Genomic DNA, 15,109 nt, shown 5'->3' with positions numbered 1-15,109 from the left:
AGTCGCGGTTTGCAGGAACGGGGTCACCGTAAATAAATGTCATATAGACTCGATTTCCATTGATAATAGTTTCGATATCAATTAACCGGTCATCTAGTAACAAGAACTTAACCGGAAACTCATTCGAATAAAATAAGGCTAAACCGCCACTAGTACCCTCAGGCTCAACGGTTCAAAGATTGTCGAATCCTAGTTCCACTCGCACATCTTGCAGATAAGACTTGTCATTCTTGGTTTCAGACAGAAACAAAAAATCTGGTGAATACATTCGACACATCTCACACAGTCGACAGTGAGTCAATTTGGCTTCCGTCCCTTGACAATTCCATGCCAGAATCCTCATTTTTTATTTCTAGAGGGAGAATAAAACCCCAGTACTACCATTTGAATAAGTTTTTGATATACTCTTCATGTCGAAGGAGAATGCAACAAAAATAAGGTTGGGATTTTAGAAAAGAGGCTAATGTAATGGAATGTATAAGTGAATTGAAATTCAAATCCATTAGATACATTTTGGCCCAAACCCAAGCCCACAAATATCTAGGGTTTGTGGCTGTTAATTTTGAGAACCTTCTCGAGACGTCATTGTCGTCATCGGATATGGTGGCACGGCAGTTGCCGGAAAAGGCGCAACAGGCGGCGGACATCAACCGTCGTTGTTTTTTAGAGATGGGGTATTGGTGAAACGTTTCCAAGAAACTTTCTTCCACCATTGAATTCGAGAAGGAGAACATCAGACCTTTATAATTAGAGTCACTAACGGGGGTCGGAGTAGCTTCATATCTGTGTTGGAAGCGCCAATACGTCGGAACCACTCAAGAACATGGCCGGCTGCCTCCAGATCTGTCTTCTCCAAGTGGTCACCATGGTCAGAACAGGAATACAAGACCGATATTAGAATATCCAGCAGGGAAGAGAAGCAAGAGGGGAAGTCAAAGACCCGGCGTCGTCGTGCCGAGCAATCAGAACTAAGATCCAGCGTCGGGATGCTTCTGTTCACCACGAAGAATGTGAATCTGAACAGCATTACACGCACCATCGAGATGGAGTGACCATGGCTTTGTGTCATCCGTGGGGAGATGTTCAAAATCTGCCATGAAAACAGAGAATTGGTTCGGTCACCGAGATTGGTTTGAACTCCGACATGATAGAGGTAGATTTTTAACCAAGAACGACCGCACACAGCAGGAAGTAAGTGCCCAAAATCAATAGACTCATCATTAGATCCCAGATCTAGAGTTGCAATCGAAGGCATCAGATGTCGAAAAGCTGTCAATAAACTTAGCATAAAGCTAGAAAATAAAAAATCTCTGCTAATTGCAGGAGCAGTTTCTGGGAATGGTTTAAGCTTTGATCAGATTATGGGATGTAAGAAAGAAAGTCTGGAGAAAAGAAAGGGATGGCTGAAGGAGATGGCTTCCATCGGGGAAGGAGAGCTCATCGCCGAGAGAGCTTCTTTTTCTCTCTGTCCACTCAATTGTGTTGTTTATATAAACTAATGTTGTAACAAAGTAGAGTTCAAGCTCAACATAAACTCTAGTTATTATTCTGATTGTTTTAGTCCCCACATTGGATAGAAACGATTTGGATAATGACTTGTAGCAGCAGATGTAAAAACAAAACAAAAGAAAAAAAGGAAGGGAGGATGCGGCGACCACAGAATCGAAATGACAAAACAATCAAACACGTGGACAGCCCAGTAAGAAAAGAAGAAGAACGCTTTGGTTTGGTCTGTTTTATCCACTTATAATGTAATAATAAAAGGGAGAGGAGGGGTGCGAGAGAAGAAGATTGCAATCGAACGGCGAAATAGGGCCTACCGTAATCCCAGATCCTAAATCCTTATCCTCTTGCCTCTCTTTTATTCTCTCCTTCTACTTTAATCTCTTCCTTCCTTCTTCTATGCGCTTGGTTAAATCTCTCCCAAGACCCAATCCCTGTGCTTTGACGCCTAATCAATCATCCGATTCCGTCGAGGGAGGGTTAAGATGGGATTGAGTACCTTGTTTTTTCCCGAGATTCACGCCCTCGGCTTCTCCTCTACTGACCTTTTCGTTTTTGCTGCACCACTTTGGATTGCTGTGGCTGCCGGGGTTTTGGTTGGTTGGTTTTGGAGGCCCAAGTGGGCTTATCTCTCCGGAGATGATTCTAAACTCTTGTCCGATTCACCTAAATTCTTCAACTTCACCTCCTTCAAGCTTCCCACTTCCATCCTCAAAACCCCCTCTCACGCTAAACCCAGGTGATTTTATTTGATTTGGTTTCACCCACTTTCACTTTCCATCTCTCTCTGTTAATGCTAATCCAATACATAACTCTGGCTTCTTTCTTCTTCTTTTTTTTTGGGTGTAGCCTTTCTTCTCCCCAGGCTGCTGAGAAAGAGAAATCTGGGTTTGTTACGGACGATGATTTTAGGCATCTATGGAAGTTGGTTGAGGTCAAAGATGGCGGTCCTTCTTGGATTCAAATGATGGACCGATCAACCCCAACCTTCTCATATCAAGCTTGGAGGCGAGATCCTGAGGTACCCTCCTTTTTAAGTTATTAATCTTTTATTATTATTATTACTCTCTTTCGCCTACCTTTTGCTTTTTACAACAATACCTTAATCATTTTGTATGATATGATTCTAGAATGGGCCTCCCCAGTACCGTAGCAGAACAGTGTTTGAGGATGCCACTCCTGAGATGGTCAGGGACTTCTTTTGGGATGATGAGTTCCGTTCCAAGTGGGATGATATGCTTTTGTATTCTTCTACTCTCGAGCGTTGCAAGGACACGGGCACTATGGTTGTGCAATGGGTGCGGAAGGTGGGCACTTTGTTTCTTACTTTTAACAGCTTTTGCTTCTTCTCCCATCTCTTCTCACTCACAACTTCCGCTTCAGTTTCCCTTCTTTTGTAGCGACAGGGAGTATATTATAGGCCGTCGAATATGGGATGCTGGCCGAGTGTTTTACTGCATTACCAAGGTATTCCATTCTTTCGCTGCTAGTTTAGTAACCAAGCCTATTTCAAACTTACCCTAGTGGAGCTATTATATCTTTTGGATTTCGTTGTTGTATATTGTTTTTGATTTACTCTTTTTTTTTTTTTTCATGCGTCTAACTATAGTAAGTATATTCTCTTGTATTTTGTATCAGGGAGTACAATACCCGTCTGTACCAAGACAAAACAAGCCAAGGCGAGTTGATTTATACTATTCAAGCTGGTGCATCCGTGCAGGTACTACTACCATTGTGATGCACTCAAGCAAGTTGTCTCTGTTTTTCGACAGTGTTGTTAGTTTCTGAGATTGACTGATATATATTATCATGGTGTAGTTGAATCGAAAAGAGGCGATGGTGAGATGACATCGTGTGAGGTACTACTATTTCACCATGAAGATATGGGAATACCGTGGGAGATTGCTAAGCTCGGGGTGAGACAGGGGATGTGGGGTGCGGTGAAGAAAATTGAACCAGGCTTGCGCGCATATCAGAGGGCAAAAGCAGCAGGAGCAGGTTTGTCACCAAGCGCATCAATGGCTCAAATCAACACCAAAGTGAGTGCGGAGGAGTTCATGAATGAGAGGGATTCGATAGTAGAGGTTACAGGAGAAAAGCCAACGGGGAAAAACATACCAAAGATACTGGTGGTGGGAGGGGCGATTGCGCTTGCATGTACACTGGACAAAGGGCTGTTGACAAAGGCGGTGATATTCGGAGTAGCCAGAAGATTTGCAAGAATGGGAAAAAGGATGTAGGAGAGAGTGTACATGTAAGTAGATAGAGAGAGAGCTCATGAGGGAATGGGAAAGGTAAAAGGGTATCTCCTTTGGCCATTTGAATAGAGAAATGCTCTCTCTCTCTATTAAAAAGTCTTTGTCTTGGTGGACGTATCAATCTTGTTTGTAACAGCAAAGGGAAAAAGAAGCGAGAGTTATTCTTTCAGTGTTGAATTTCTGAGAGCGCGTACGGATAATTCCACGCTGCGTTAATAAACGAAACATATCAATCTATTATTGTCCAAGTCTTCTAGTGGAGTGAGATGATGGAAATAGGACTGATAGGCTGTGAAAGAAGAACTTTCACGTCTGATTTTCTTTGCTTTACTTCTACCGTCTCAACTCCTGGTTACTCTCATTATTTTCAGTTCAATCTCTATTGAATTTCCGTTTGATACAATCATGTGTTCGAGAATGGGACTGACTTATAGCAAGAGACTTATACAAGAAATCTGTTACTTTCCTCAATGTGACATGATTTTCTTATTGGTGGTCACATGAAAAAGGATGGAATGATGAAGGCATGGTCATGGATGATGTTCAATTCAATCCAATTCAGTTTAGAGGCGGAGAAGGCAACGAAGAGCCTTGCCTTGGTTAAGCAGCTGGATGGCGTCGTTGATATCGTGGAAGGGAAGCTGGTGAGAGATGAAGAGATCGAGATTGACAAGACCTTGGAGGCACTGGGTGATGAAAAAGGGTAATTGGGTTTTGGGTTTGAAGCCTCCGAAAACAGAGGCGGTGATGGATCTGCCTTGGAAGAGCTCCATGGGATGGATAGGGAGAAGCTGCGGGCTTGCGTGAACACCCAGCAACACTGTCACTCCCAGTCCTGAGTTTGTAGACAGAAAGGCCTCTCGAAGTGCTTCTATGCTTCCCGCACACTCGAAGCTGTACTCCACTCCTCCCTCTATTATCTCCCTTACTCTCTCATGAACTGCCTTGTCACTCTCCTTAGGATTTATGAATTCACTGATCCCTACTTCTCTGCCTGTTCATCCATCCAGCACACTTAATTAGCTACTTAATTTAGGAACAATTTTTCTCTCAGTCTCATGCATGTACAAAACATACGCTATTATGATTTATACCTAGTTGGAACTTGTCAGGGTTGACGTCGATCCCAATGACTTTAGAGGCTCCCCTGGCTCTTGCACCTTCAGCCACCTTTCTCAAAATTAACACGGCATTAAGAGTGAGTATTTTTTTTTTTTTTTTTTTTTGGCATTAAGAGTGAGTATATGTACCCCAATTTGTATGGATTGCATGATGATACATCAAACAAAGAGGAAAAACTTACGGCAAGTCCAACAGCGCCCAGTCCAAAAATAGCGACGGTGGAGCTAGGTTGAATATTCGCCACATTCCACGCCGCACCCACTCCTTCATTCCATAAAACAACACTTATCTCGTTCATTAAATAAGCAACTACATGTCAGCGAGATGGATGTAATTAATTACCAGTGGAGACACCGCAGCTGAGGAGGCTTATCTTCTCCAGAGGAAACAGAGGGTCCACCTTGAGCACGCAAGCCGAGTCTATGACCGTGTACTCAGAGAAGGTGGATGTGTTGAGGAAATGGAAGATGGGTTTGTTGTCTTTGCTGGTGAAGAATCTGGTCTTGCCATCGCTTACCATCACCTTCTTCATCGGATCCACTCGGAATCTCTCACACAGATTGGCTCCGTCTCGCTTGCAGACTCTGCACTCTCCTGTGAAAATAGGGAGCACATGATCACCTGCCTTCATCTCTTCCACCCCTTCCCCTACGCTCTCCACTATCCTGCAATTAAGGTTTCCATCCAAACAACATAATGTCCATTTATTTCTAAATCGATCGAGTAAAAGTGTTTTTTAAAAAAAAAATGATCCATCAGGTTTATTTGACTTACCCTGCCGCCTCATGGCCAAGGATTCGAGGGTATGCTTGTTGAGCCTCGTTCTGACCAAAAGATAAGAGATTCATTAGAAGAAGAACTAGTAACTGAAAGGGCTAGCTACTCGAAGAAGAAGAAAATATATGAAGAGTACCTCGCCTTTCCATGCGCTAAGATCGGTGTGACAGATGGAAGTGAAGAGGATTCGAAGTCTCACTTCCAGTCTCTGAGGAGGATCCACTTTTACATCTTCCATCACTAGAGCTTCTCCAGCTCCCCATGCCACAGCAGCTGTTCATTCATTCACACTCATAAATCATATCTTAACTTTTTTTTGGGAACGAATATTCAGCCAATATATATCTAACTTACCTCTACACATACATACAAAGATTTTTATATACAAAAATTACCTTTGCAAGTGATTACTTTGCCTTGTGTTTCCATCCGCGCAAGCCTCTCCTGAGTCCTGATGACTTTATTATTGGCTCTGAAAGTTGAAACAGGGTAGTGAGCTGGAGAATGTCTGCTCATATATATATATACATATTTATTTAAGTTCATTAACAAAAAATTAATAGTAAAAGAAAAAAGTTTTTTAATTAACAAATGTTTCTTTATATATGATTAAGTACTTCTTAATTAATAAATAAATAAATAGAAGAATTATGAATTTTCAACTCTACTAATTGACAATAGTAGAGAGTTTCTTCTTCTTTTCTTTTCTTTTTTGGACAAAGTAGAGAAGTTCATGTATGAATATATATATATATATATATGTATAACTATTTGAAATCAACTTATTTTCTTCTCTTTTTTTTTATTAGAAAATATCAACTTCATTTTTAATATGATATATTTTATCTTGCCATTCGAAATGGTGATTCTTTTGGTTCATTCATCTCGAACGGAATTTTACTTTCTTTTAGTTATACACTTCTATGTTTAAATACTGTGTATAACTTATTCTGTCAGTTCAAAATCAATTAATAATGAGCTGAAAAAAAACATTATTCATATTCTTCTATAAATCGTCTCTATTTTTATGTGATATTTCACAGTATATATATGCATCTATCATATTCGATATATACACGAACACACGCACAAAAGTTAAGTGAATAGGTAAGACTAGTAAGCCATACCAACGGCAACGTATGAACCAGTTAATGTACAGGGTAAGGCAATTTTTATTTCTTTTTATCTACAGGGTGTGTAATAATAGTCCCTTAAATCAATATAAAACCGAATTCTTTTGCAAAAAAAAGTTAATGTACAGGGTAATCTTAAACGCGGAGCTTCAAGGTTATAAGGTTCGATCAGTTTAGGCAACAGGGAAGAGAATAGATTAACATACTTTGGTAATTAAAAAAAAACATGGATCTAACACGTAACACCTTCAATTTTCTTGACAACTGACAAACAAATTAAAATAAGAGATCTACATTATCATAAAAAACAAAAAAAAGGATATGGTCCTGCATGGGGTCACTAAATGTGTTCTCCGGGCTGACAAGGTCCATGTTCCGTTTCAACTTACGTAATAAGTTGATCCCTCGCCCCTCTATTGCTCATTTAATTTCGTCTACTTGTCTGTGGGCTATGGTCTATGGAATGTCCCATCTATTCAATGCTCATGTTTTCATCTGTCTGCTCAATTCGGTAACAGAGATAACATTGAAAAACTCAGACAAGAACTTGTAATTTAGTAGTACTTTGAATTAGTGTCATCAATGTTATGTTACGCGGATTTAAACTTGCGTATTGCAATTTGCATACATAAAAAAAAAAAAAAAAAAAAAAAAAAAAAAAAAAAAAAACAAAAAACAATTTGAAAGCTCAACATTTTCCAAATGTAACGTGAGAATAAGACCATCGGATTTGATCGTCATATTCAAGTGTGGTTGGCTGTGAAGTGATTGTTGCAGTATGCTCCCATTCGCTCCATAATAGAGAAAAGATCACAACTTACGAATGTGGGCTGCCCACAAGGCTCCATAATTGACTATTGATGATGTATCGTTGAATTCCTCAGATAAGTGGATCATTTTGTACGTTCAGACTTTTCAAATAAGAATCTACGGTACTGACTATTGATGATGTCTCGTTGAATTCCTCAAATATACGCGAATGGGACGTTCATGTTCAATAACCATATATATAAAAGTAAGATTTTATTCTTTTTTTATTAAACCACTTCAACATCTATTTTGTTTATTTTAACATTTTTCTAATTTTATTTTATCATATTAACTATATAATTATGAATCAAAATCTATTAATTACTTCATTGTTTTCGTTACTAATGTCAACAGATATTTCGTTCAAAAAAAAAAATGTCAACAGATATCACATAATAACCTAAAATTATTGTATTTTAATAAAGAAACTTAAACAACAGTATAGTATGAATGTTTCTTGACCAAAATTATAACTCCCATAACTTGTGTAGTTTTTTTTTTTTTTTTTTTTAACTTACACGATTAAAAAACATAGCACGTCCAAAACAAATTATCCTTTGGTTACATATGTCAACAGTTATTACTACTTATCAATTTAGATGCATGTTTTGAAATTTTTGATTGCTATGAAAAAGTTTCCAGATTTATCGATGAAGATTCAAAAGCTGATAATCGGGCATTCGTACAACAAACAAATCAAATTAAAAAGCTCTATACATATTTATATACTTTATATTGTATATGTCATATGCTATTGGGGTTTTAATTGATATATATCATAATTAAAACATATATGGTCCAGAACTCTTTTTTTTTTTTATAAATCTAATGTTAAAATCTATTCATAAAAAAAATAAACTTTTTTATAATGCTAATGTAGACTGTTTATTGAACATTTGAATAAAGCCAACTCTAGTAAAATCTTGCTGCAAACCAAGCTTGAACACTAGGTCCTCCTCCATCCGCAATTTTTTTCAATCTATTGTGAACGTTTATGTCTATGAGTTTCACCAGCTTCTCCATCGTTGAAGGGTGTTCCCCATGGCGTCTATCATTTCTCTCCCGCCAAAGAAAGTGTATTTTGTTCTGAAAAGTGTAACCCAACAAAAATCTTTTTGTTGTATCCAAAGTATTTCCATCAATGAAAGACATGATCTCTTCCCAGTGTATGGTGAACTTGTCAGAGAGAAGCATGTGCACCAACGCCTTCCATACCTGCTGTGAAAAGGGGCATCGAAAGACTAAATGTTCTTTTGTCTCCATCAGATATTCAGAGAACACACAGTTTGTGTTAACTTAAGCGTTCTAGTTTTTCATTTTTTCCCCTGTTGCAAGTCTGTTTTTACCTCCAGCCATGTGACAAGGACATACTTAGGAGTTGCATGAGGGAACCATATCGCTCTATAGACTGTCATTGTTGGATGTGATTTTAAACTTTTAAAAATATAAAAATAATCACTTAATTATTAGTTAAAGAGTTATTTTCTTTATTTGTTTAGCCATAATCTAAAACATCCATATTTATTCTACACAATGTATGTTTGATTATGTTTTTACATATTAATGTATTCTTATATATATACATATTCCCTGTGTTTCGTTTTACTTGTCGTTTTAGAGTTAAAATTTTGTTTCATAATAGTTGTCGTTTTAGATTTTCAATGCAGATGTTTGGTAAAAATTCAAATTTTTATCCCAACTGTTTTAATATCTTGACCAATAGAAAACTTAGAAAATATATTTAAGAAGTGTAAAATCGAAAATTTAATTGTTTTCTTAATATTTATGTATAAAAATTTAAACAACAACTAATCTGAAATAGAGATTGTATTATATTATTAGTTTATTACATTTAAAAGAGATCTAGTAGATTCATATATTTTTATTATATGATTGACCATATATTTTAGCATACATTATTTTCATTTTTATAATAAAATTCTTCAAATTATATTAAATAATAAGTTCAAGCTCACACATAAAAAATATATAGTGTAAACATCAACACACAATAAATTAATTAATTTTACAATAATACGATAACCTGCATGTTGCAGGGCATTGCCTAGTGAAGTTCTTTGGTTCACCCCTATTCACCCCTCTTAGTTAGTCAATCAAAATACAACTATGTATATGCTATATTATATCATATTTAAAAATAAATAAAATTAAAATCATAAAAACAGAATAAATCGAAGAAACAAAATTTGTCATATTTTTATTGAAGAAATTATAAGTCGGTTTGGGATAAAAAAGGGGTTAGGATTCAGATTTTACAATTAAATATATATATATATATATATCGGTTTGTGTTTATTAAAAAATTGTTGGGGTTTAGAGTTTAGCTTTTACAATTAAACAAAATTATATGTCGGTTTGAATTCATAAAAGAATATTAGTGTTTAGATTTTACAATTAGATGAAATTATATGTCAGTTTGGGCTTATAAAAAGCTTAAAATTTAGATTTATAATTAAAAAGCTATAAATAATGTTAGGGTTAATAATTTTAAAATTCAGGTTAAATATTTTTTTAGAAAAATATTTATTAATTTTAATTATTTTGTTTAGATAATATAATTTATTTTAGTTTATTTAATTAAATTACATGATAATTTTAATTGGCTAATTAAAAAAGACTGAATAAGAGAAGTTTGTCATTTAATTAACTTTTATCGTAAAATAATATATGGAGTTTTGTGTTTTGAGGTTAAACTAAAAAAATAGCTACTGGCGCCAAATTCGGACTTAGACTTCAAAATAAGATGAGAGAGAGATGGGGTTTTTCTTAAAGAAAAAGACACCGGTGTCCCGCAGAACCTTGCACTTTTTTTTCTTTCTTTCTTTCTCTTAGTGGACAAAAAGACTTTTCTTTTCTTTTGCAAATTATAGGATTCTATGGGATTGAAATGGACCCATTAAACTAAGCTCTTTCTTAAATTTTACTCATTCACTCTTCTCTTTTGGTCCAATATAATTTGATTCGACGTATTCTTTATAGCCCAAAAACTCCTTTTCTTTTTGGGTATCACAACTCTCTGCTTCTTCCATGGTTTTTTTATATAAGTAAGTTGGTTTTGTGGTCACTTGAAGTTAGCTTTACTAAATGTTCACCACCAAAGAACAAAAGAAATCAACACTACTGTATAGCTAGCATGTCTCCAAATCAGAAAAAGAAATAGAAAAGGTTCTTAAAAAAACTATAGGCTGAAATAAAATTACAAAAAAAACTATAGGCTGTATTAAAAATAAAAGAAATTTTCACAAATACTACCTAAAAATAATGCAAAGCAAAGAAGATTCCACCGCATTTTCCTTTGTTGTACGCGACTTTTGAGTTCACATAGTTTGAAGTTTGTGATAAAAAGCATTATAGGGGAAGCTCTGGCTCTCTCACCGTCACCGACCTTTATAATTAGACTATATATATAATATAGAGAGAGAGCATGAAGTAGGCTAGAAGGAGAACACAAACCAAGCATGGGAAACTGTTTATTCGGAGGGTTAGGCGACGAGGAAGACTTATTGATCAAAGTCATAAAATCAGACGGTGGAGTTCTTGAATTCTACTCCCCCGTCACGGCGGGCTCCGTCTCCCACGAATTCACAGACCATGCTCTTTTCTCGGCCCTTGATCTCCTCTGGAAACCCCTGCCTAACCACCACCTCCTTGTCCCCGGTCAGTCCTACTATCTCTTTCCCAATAATGTCTCCGAGGAGTTGAAGACTTTTGTGGGCAGCTGCCACGTGAGATCCAACAGCGAGTCCTTTTCAGCGACGATGACTCCTTACAGAATGTCTCTAGATTATAACCACAGGGTGTTGAAGAGATCATGCACGGACGTCTTTTCAAGAAACAACTACACAAGGACCCGACAGAAGGAGAAGAGGACGAGGAGGAGGCGTACGAGCAGCAAAAGTGGAATATGGAAAGTGAAGCTGGTCATAAACACTGAAGAGCTGTTACAGATACTGTCTGAGGATGGTAGAATAAATGAGCTAATAGAGAGTGTGAGAGTCGTGGCCAAGGGTGAAAACGGCGTCACATCGAGCATCACAAGTGGTTCGTCTGAGAATGTCTTGTCGGTGGTACATACCTTAGATTTTGATTAATTCCCTATATCTGAATTCGTGGCAAACGATAGAACTAATGAAGTCTGTTATCTTGCTCCAGTCGATTGCGTCATTTAGAAACTATAGCTTCTTCTTCTTCTTTTTTATTCCAAAGACTCCATATATATTTTATATAAGTACTACGTGAGAAACTAATTGTTCCAAGTTAATTAAGATGCTCGAAGACATATTATATTCGATTTGACATGCATGTTGTAATTTTATCTGCCGATTGTCTATAACTAATTAAAGGAGCATGCATGAATTTCCGGTAATATAATGAGAAAGACAATCAGCATGAATTTGAGAATTTATAAAAACTGTCTCTGTCTATCTCAGTTTGATTTATGATATTCCTAATTCTCGAATTCTACCACGTCTTTTTCTCATCCTCTCTTTAATTAAGTTTCAAGGTTGAAAATCATCAAATATGTCAAAGTTCATCTTTTTTTTTTTTTTTTTTTTTTGTTAATGTTATCAAAGTCCATCTTGTCTTAACGTTAAGAGTTATACCAGCATAAGAAGAAAGCTTTAGGTGAAGAAAACATAATAAATCCGGATAATGGGGTCATCATATTGCTCCAATTCATCTTTCACAGATATCAATATTTATGATATGTACACCAACCCTCATGTGAAGAGATTCACCCTCAAATATTCAAATACCCCATGACTTATTGACTTACACTGACTTTAAATTGAACGTAAATATATTTTTTGGTAAGGATTTGTTGTATATGTGAAATCCAAATTAACATGTACGTAGATTTCAAAATAACAAAGTTCAACCTCGTACGTATTTGATTTTTTTTTATTAAAAAAATATCAATGTGAAACCAAATCCTTTTAAAATGTCATGCAAATTCCACTGAAAGTAAAAAATGGAATATAAGAAAATATTATCTAAGGGATAAACGAAGAAAATCTTATTAATTAGCACATCTTTTGAGTCCTTGGATGTGAGCGAGCGAGATCAAAAGAAAAAAGAAGCTTACAGTATCAGGGAGAGGAGAGAAGAGGAGTACATCTTGGAGTGGTCTTTTGTCTGAGCAGAATTTTGAGCTGAACCTTTTGGCACTCCAGCTTTGAACCCCATTTCTCACTCTTTGATCTTATTGCTCTCATCACTCTTGGGAACGGATTGATTCCTCTCATAATGTGCGGATTCTCCCACCTCCTCCTCGCCGGTGAGCTACAGGCTCTCTCCAGTATCTTTGGTTTCATCATCCTATGCCTCTCCCTCTCTCCTTGTCTGTTAGCTTCCTCTAATTCAGATAGCTTCTCCTCCAAGAAAAGCCTTGCATCCATCAGCTTCATCTGAACTCTCTCTTCTCTCAAAACCTCCGCCAACCTGTGCATCTGTCTCTCTTCTTCAAGATCTCGTTTCATCCGAACCATCTCTGACTTGTCAAACGATATCTCTTTTAAGAGCTGCTTGTTTTGCATCTCCTCTGCTTCTCTACCCATTCTCTCCTCCTCCACATCTTTAGCCAGCCTCTTGTTTATCAACTCTGCCCGCCTTCGAGCTTTTCTCTCGTAGTCCAGCTCTGCCTTCAATTCCTTGATCTCGGCTCGTGCTTTCCCTAGTTCAGATTCCATGAAGACCTTTATGAAATTCAGATCCCATATAAATGCCTTGCGTTGGTGTTGATTCTGTTGAGATTGTGAAGAGCAGTAGTAGGGGTTGTCATAACGTTTCCAGCTGGTCTTGCAGTCCATGGCATCTTCTTGTACGCTGGTACAGTGAGGATCTGGAGTGGGGACTCTGGCCATCATCGTTTCAGGACTGCTCTGCATCTTCATAGCCTTTTCCTTTTCTAGCTTTAGCTGTTATGATTATTATTATATATTTAGATAGATAGAGGGAAAAAAAAATTAAGTATCGTTTATTTATCCCTGGAAAGTGTGTTGTAAAGCTGAAAGAGTGAGTTGAGGCATCACATGTTTATCAGCTTCAATCATTCTCCTCTACAGGTCTTTCTCTCTCTCTCTCTCTCTACCTCAAAAGCTTGCTGCTATCGTTAGAGAGTAAGAAAAGTAGCAGAAACATATGAAACTAAAGATTGTTTGTTGGGTAATGTCTCTTAGAAGGGCCAACAACCTCCCAGTGCTTTCAATGAATCACCTCTCAATTTCTGTGTGTTTTCGTACACTTGGGGGTGTCAATTAAGTCAAAACATTAATGCCTCATCTGTTCCACCTCTCTTAAGTCTCCTAACTATATAGTATGTCTTTCCATAAAATATCAAAGGATTTTTTTTTATCTAAGCATTTATCTACTTTGTATATTCCCTTAAACCAACACTTCCAACCTAGTTAGTTGGAGTTGCAGGAAACGAAGTCAAATACAAGTAAACAAGTCTTTCAGTATGTGTATATATCAAAATAAAGCACCAAACCACATACTATTAATGAAAGCAAGTATCTAACAAGAAGTCATAAAAGCTAATTGCTTCTGAAGGTCCAGTCAACTCGTTATAATTCAAACTCATCTTCGAGCTTGGGGGCCTCAGCTGCAAAATATACTCCATTGTTTCTGATTGATCCTTTCGCCTGGAACCTTCTTCTTCCCACGTAAGTTGATCACTGTCCATTTAAGTAGATGGTTATCTGAGAATGAGATGTACAATATTATGCATTACATTATTCTAGCTGTTGTTAAGTCATTAAACAGTAACCTTAACAACTAACTGCAGGTAAATAAACATACCGGGTATATGGTAAAAGCCACAGTTACCTGTCATGGAACCTATTACTGCACCCTGAAAAGTAAGGAAACACTTCATAGTAAGCAACTCACACTATGAGAATAAGGAATACGTTAAGGGAGTAGAGTTTTCCAACGAACCTTAATTTGCATCTGGACAGCACATATATAGCTGTTACAATGTCCTTAAGATATGTCCAGTCAACAAAGAGACACGCCCCATATAAAGTAGGGAGAGAAGTGTGAGTGAATACGCAAGAAAGAAGAAGAATGAATATACAAAAAGAAGAAGCTCACCGAGACTATTATGAGAGAAAGTTCTGCGACATTATAATCAGAACCCTGCTCTCCATAAACGAACAGTCTCATCCACAGAGGATGACAGGAGATGCTGCAGTAAATGAAAAACGATAGATATAATACATATATAATCAAAGACAGTATAACGTAGGTTGAGTTTAGAAAGATATTTACCCTTTTTTTCTGACCAGGAAAGATCCAATAATTCACTTATATGCAGGGGGCTTATCTGATATACTGAAGATCTTCGAGGGGTAACACTCTAACACAACCCAAGTCGAGTCTTCATTTCTATTTTCTTATTGTTAATCTTTAGAAAACCAATCTGAGAATGTTGATTCATGCCAAAGTAGACACCAGAATCAACCTCGGCGACTTCATACTCTT

At 36.9% G+C, this 15,109-nt stretch overlaps 5 protein-coding genes and 1 long non-coding RNA gene across 7 annotated transcripts; 2 read left to right on the top strand and 4 right to left on the bottom strand.

Annotated features, from left to right (window-relative positions):
* Positions 1-1,937: 1,937 nt before the first annotated feature.
* LOC104753141 (uncharacterized) lies at positions 1,938-3,996 on the top strand (the record flags this gene model as incomplete). Its single annotated transcript, XM_019238344.2, is given in 6 exon segments — positions 1,938-2,242; positions 2,353-2,524; positions 2,634-2,810; positions 2,887-2,970; positions 3,142-3,223; positions 3,322-3,996. Coding segments are annotated over 6 exon segments (1,191 nt in total). The 3' UTR covers positions 3,744-3,996.
* A 129-nt stretch (positions 3,997-4,125) lies between these two features.
* On the bottom strand, positions 4,126-6,383 carry LOC104753139 (alcohol dehydrogenase-like 4). Its single transcript, XM_087490030.1, has 7 exons — positions 6,056-6,383; positions 5,797-5,933; positions 5,658-5,707; positions 5,226-5,548; positions 5,065-5,147; positions 4,856-4,931; positions 4,126-4,755 (listed from the first exon to the last, which is right to left on the bottom strand). Exons 1-7 carry the CDS (start codon positions 6,204-6,206, stop codon positions 4,325-4,327), a joined length of 1,251 nt encoding a protein of 416 aa, XP_087346156.1. The 5' UTR covers positions 6,207-6,383; the 3' UTR covers positions 4,126-4,324.
* Positions 6,384-8,515: 2,132 nt separating this feature from the next.
* LOC147926147 (uncharacterized) lies at positions 8,516-9,018 on the bottom strand. Its single transcript, XM_087492880.1, has 2 exons — positions 8,950-9,018; positions 8,516-8,818 (listed from the first exon to the last, which is right to left on the bottom strand). The coding sequence occupies exons 1-2, from the start codon at positions 9,016-9,018 to the stop codon at positions 8,516-8,518; spliced, it is 372 nt and encodes a 123-aa protein (XP_087349006.1).
* Positions 9,019-10,983: 1,965 nt separating this feature from the next.
* Positions 10,984-11,939, top strand: LOC104753138 (uncharacterized). Its single transcript, XM_010475433.3, has one exon. It carries the CDS (start codon positions 11,083-11,085, stop codon positions 11,713-11,715), a length of 633 nt encoding a protein of 210 aa, XP_010473735.1. The 5' UTR covers positions 10,984-11,082; the 3' UTR covers positions 11,716-11,939.
* Positions 11,940-12,544: 605 nt separating this feature from the next.
* On the bottom strand, positions 12,545-13,833 carry LOC147926146 (protein BRANCHLESS TRICHOME). The gene has a single exon (XM_087490029.1). It carries the CDS (start codon positions 13,516-13,518, stop codon positions 12,715-12,717), a length of 804 nt encoding a protein of 267 aa, XP_087346155.1. The 5' UTR covers positions 13,519-13,833; the 3' UTR covers positions 12,545-12,714.
* Positions 13,834-13,924: 91 nt separating this feature from the next.
* On the bottom strand, positions 13,925-14,703 carry LOC104753137 (uncharacterized). 2 transcript variants are annotated; one of them, XR_762080.3, is made up of 3 exons: positions 14,564-14,703; positions 14,426-14,477; positions 13,925-14,325 (listed from the first exon to the last, which is right to left on the bottom strand). It is a non-coding gene; the product is annotated as an uncharacterized LOC104753137 (long non-coding RNA). The 2 variants fall into 2 exon arrangements; XR_002035658.2 differs by having other exon boundaries at positions 13,925-14,301.
* Positions 14,704-15,109: the final 406 nt, after the last annotated feature.

This window comes from Camelina sativa, chromosome 16, assembly GCF_030686135.1.
Source record: "Camelina sativa cultivar CO46 ecotype springtype chromosome 16, ASM3068613v1".
In the NCBI taxonomy this organism is placed as follows: domain Eukaryota; kingdom Viridiplantae; phylum Streptophyta; class Magnoliopsida; order Brassicales; family Brassicaceae; genus Camelina; species Camelina sativa.
Note: the sequence above shows the minus strand (reverse complement) of the source record. Positions and strands in the feature narration are given on the sequence as shown.

What these genes read in the sequence shown, in the direction of transcription:
- LOC104753139 (XM_087490030.1), bottom strand. Translation starts at nt 6,206, where the DNA reads ATGAACTTAAATAAATATGTATATATATATATGAGCAGACATTCTCCA. An exon ending in CAAAGTAATCACTTGCAAAG is followed by an intron (nt 5,934 to 6,055) that starts GTAATTTTTGTA and finishes ATGAATGAACAG; the next exon opens with CTGCTGTGGCATGGGGAGCT. An exon ending in TGGGCGCTGTTGGACTTGCC is followed by an intron (nt 4,932 to 5,064) that starts GTAAGTTTTTCC and finishes ATTTTGAGAAAG; the next exon opens with GTGGCTGAAGGTGCAAGAGC.
- LOC147926147 (XM_087492880.1), bottom strand. Translation starts at nt 9,018, where the DNA reads ATGACAGTCTATAGAGCGATATGGTTCCCTCATGCAACTCCTAAGTAT. An exon ending in TCCTTGTCACATGGCTGGAG is followed by an intron (nt 8,819 to 8,949) that starts GTAAAAACAGAC and finishes TTTTCACAGCAG; the next exon opens with GTATGGAAGGCGTTGGTGCA.
- LOC104753138 (XM_010475433.3), top strand. Translation starts at nt 11,083, where the DNA reads ATGGGAAACTGTTTATTCGGAGGGTTAGGCGACGAGGAAGACTTATTG.
- LOC147926146 (XM_087490029.1), bottom strand. Translation starts at nt 13,518, where the DNA reads ATGAAGATGCAGAGCAGTCCTGAAACGATGATGGCCAGAGTCCCCACT.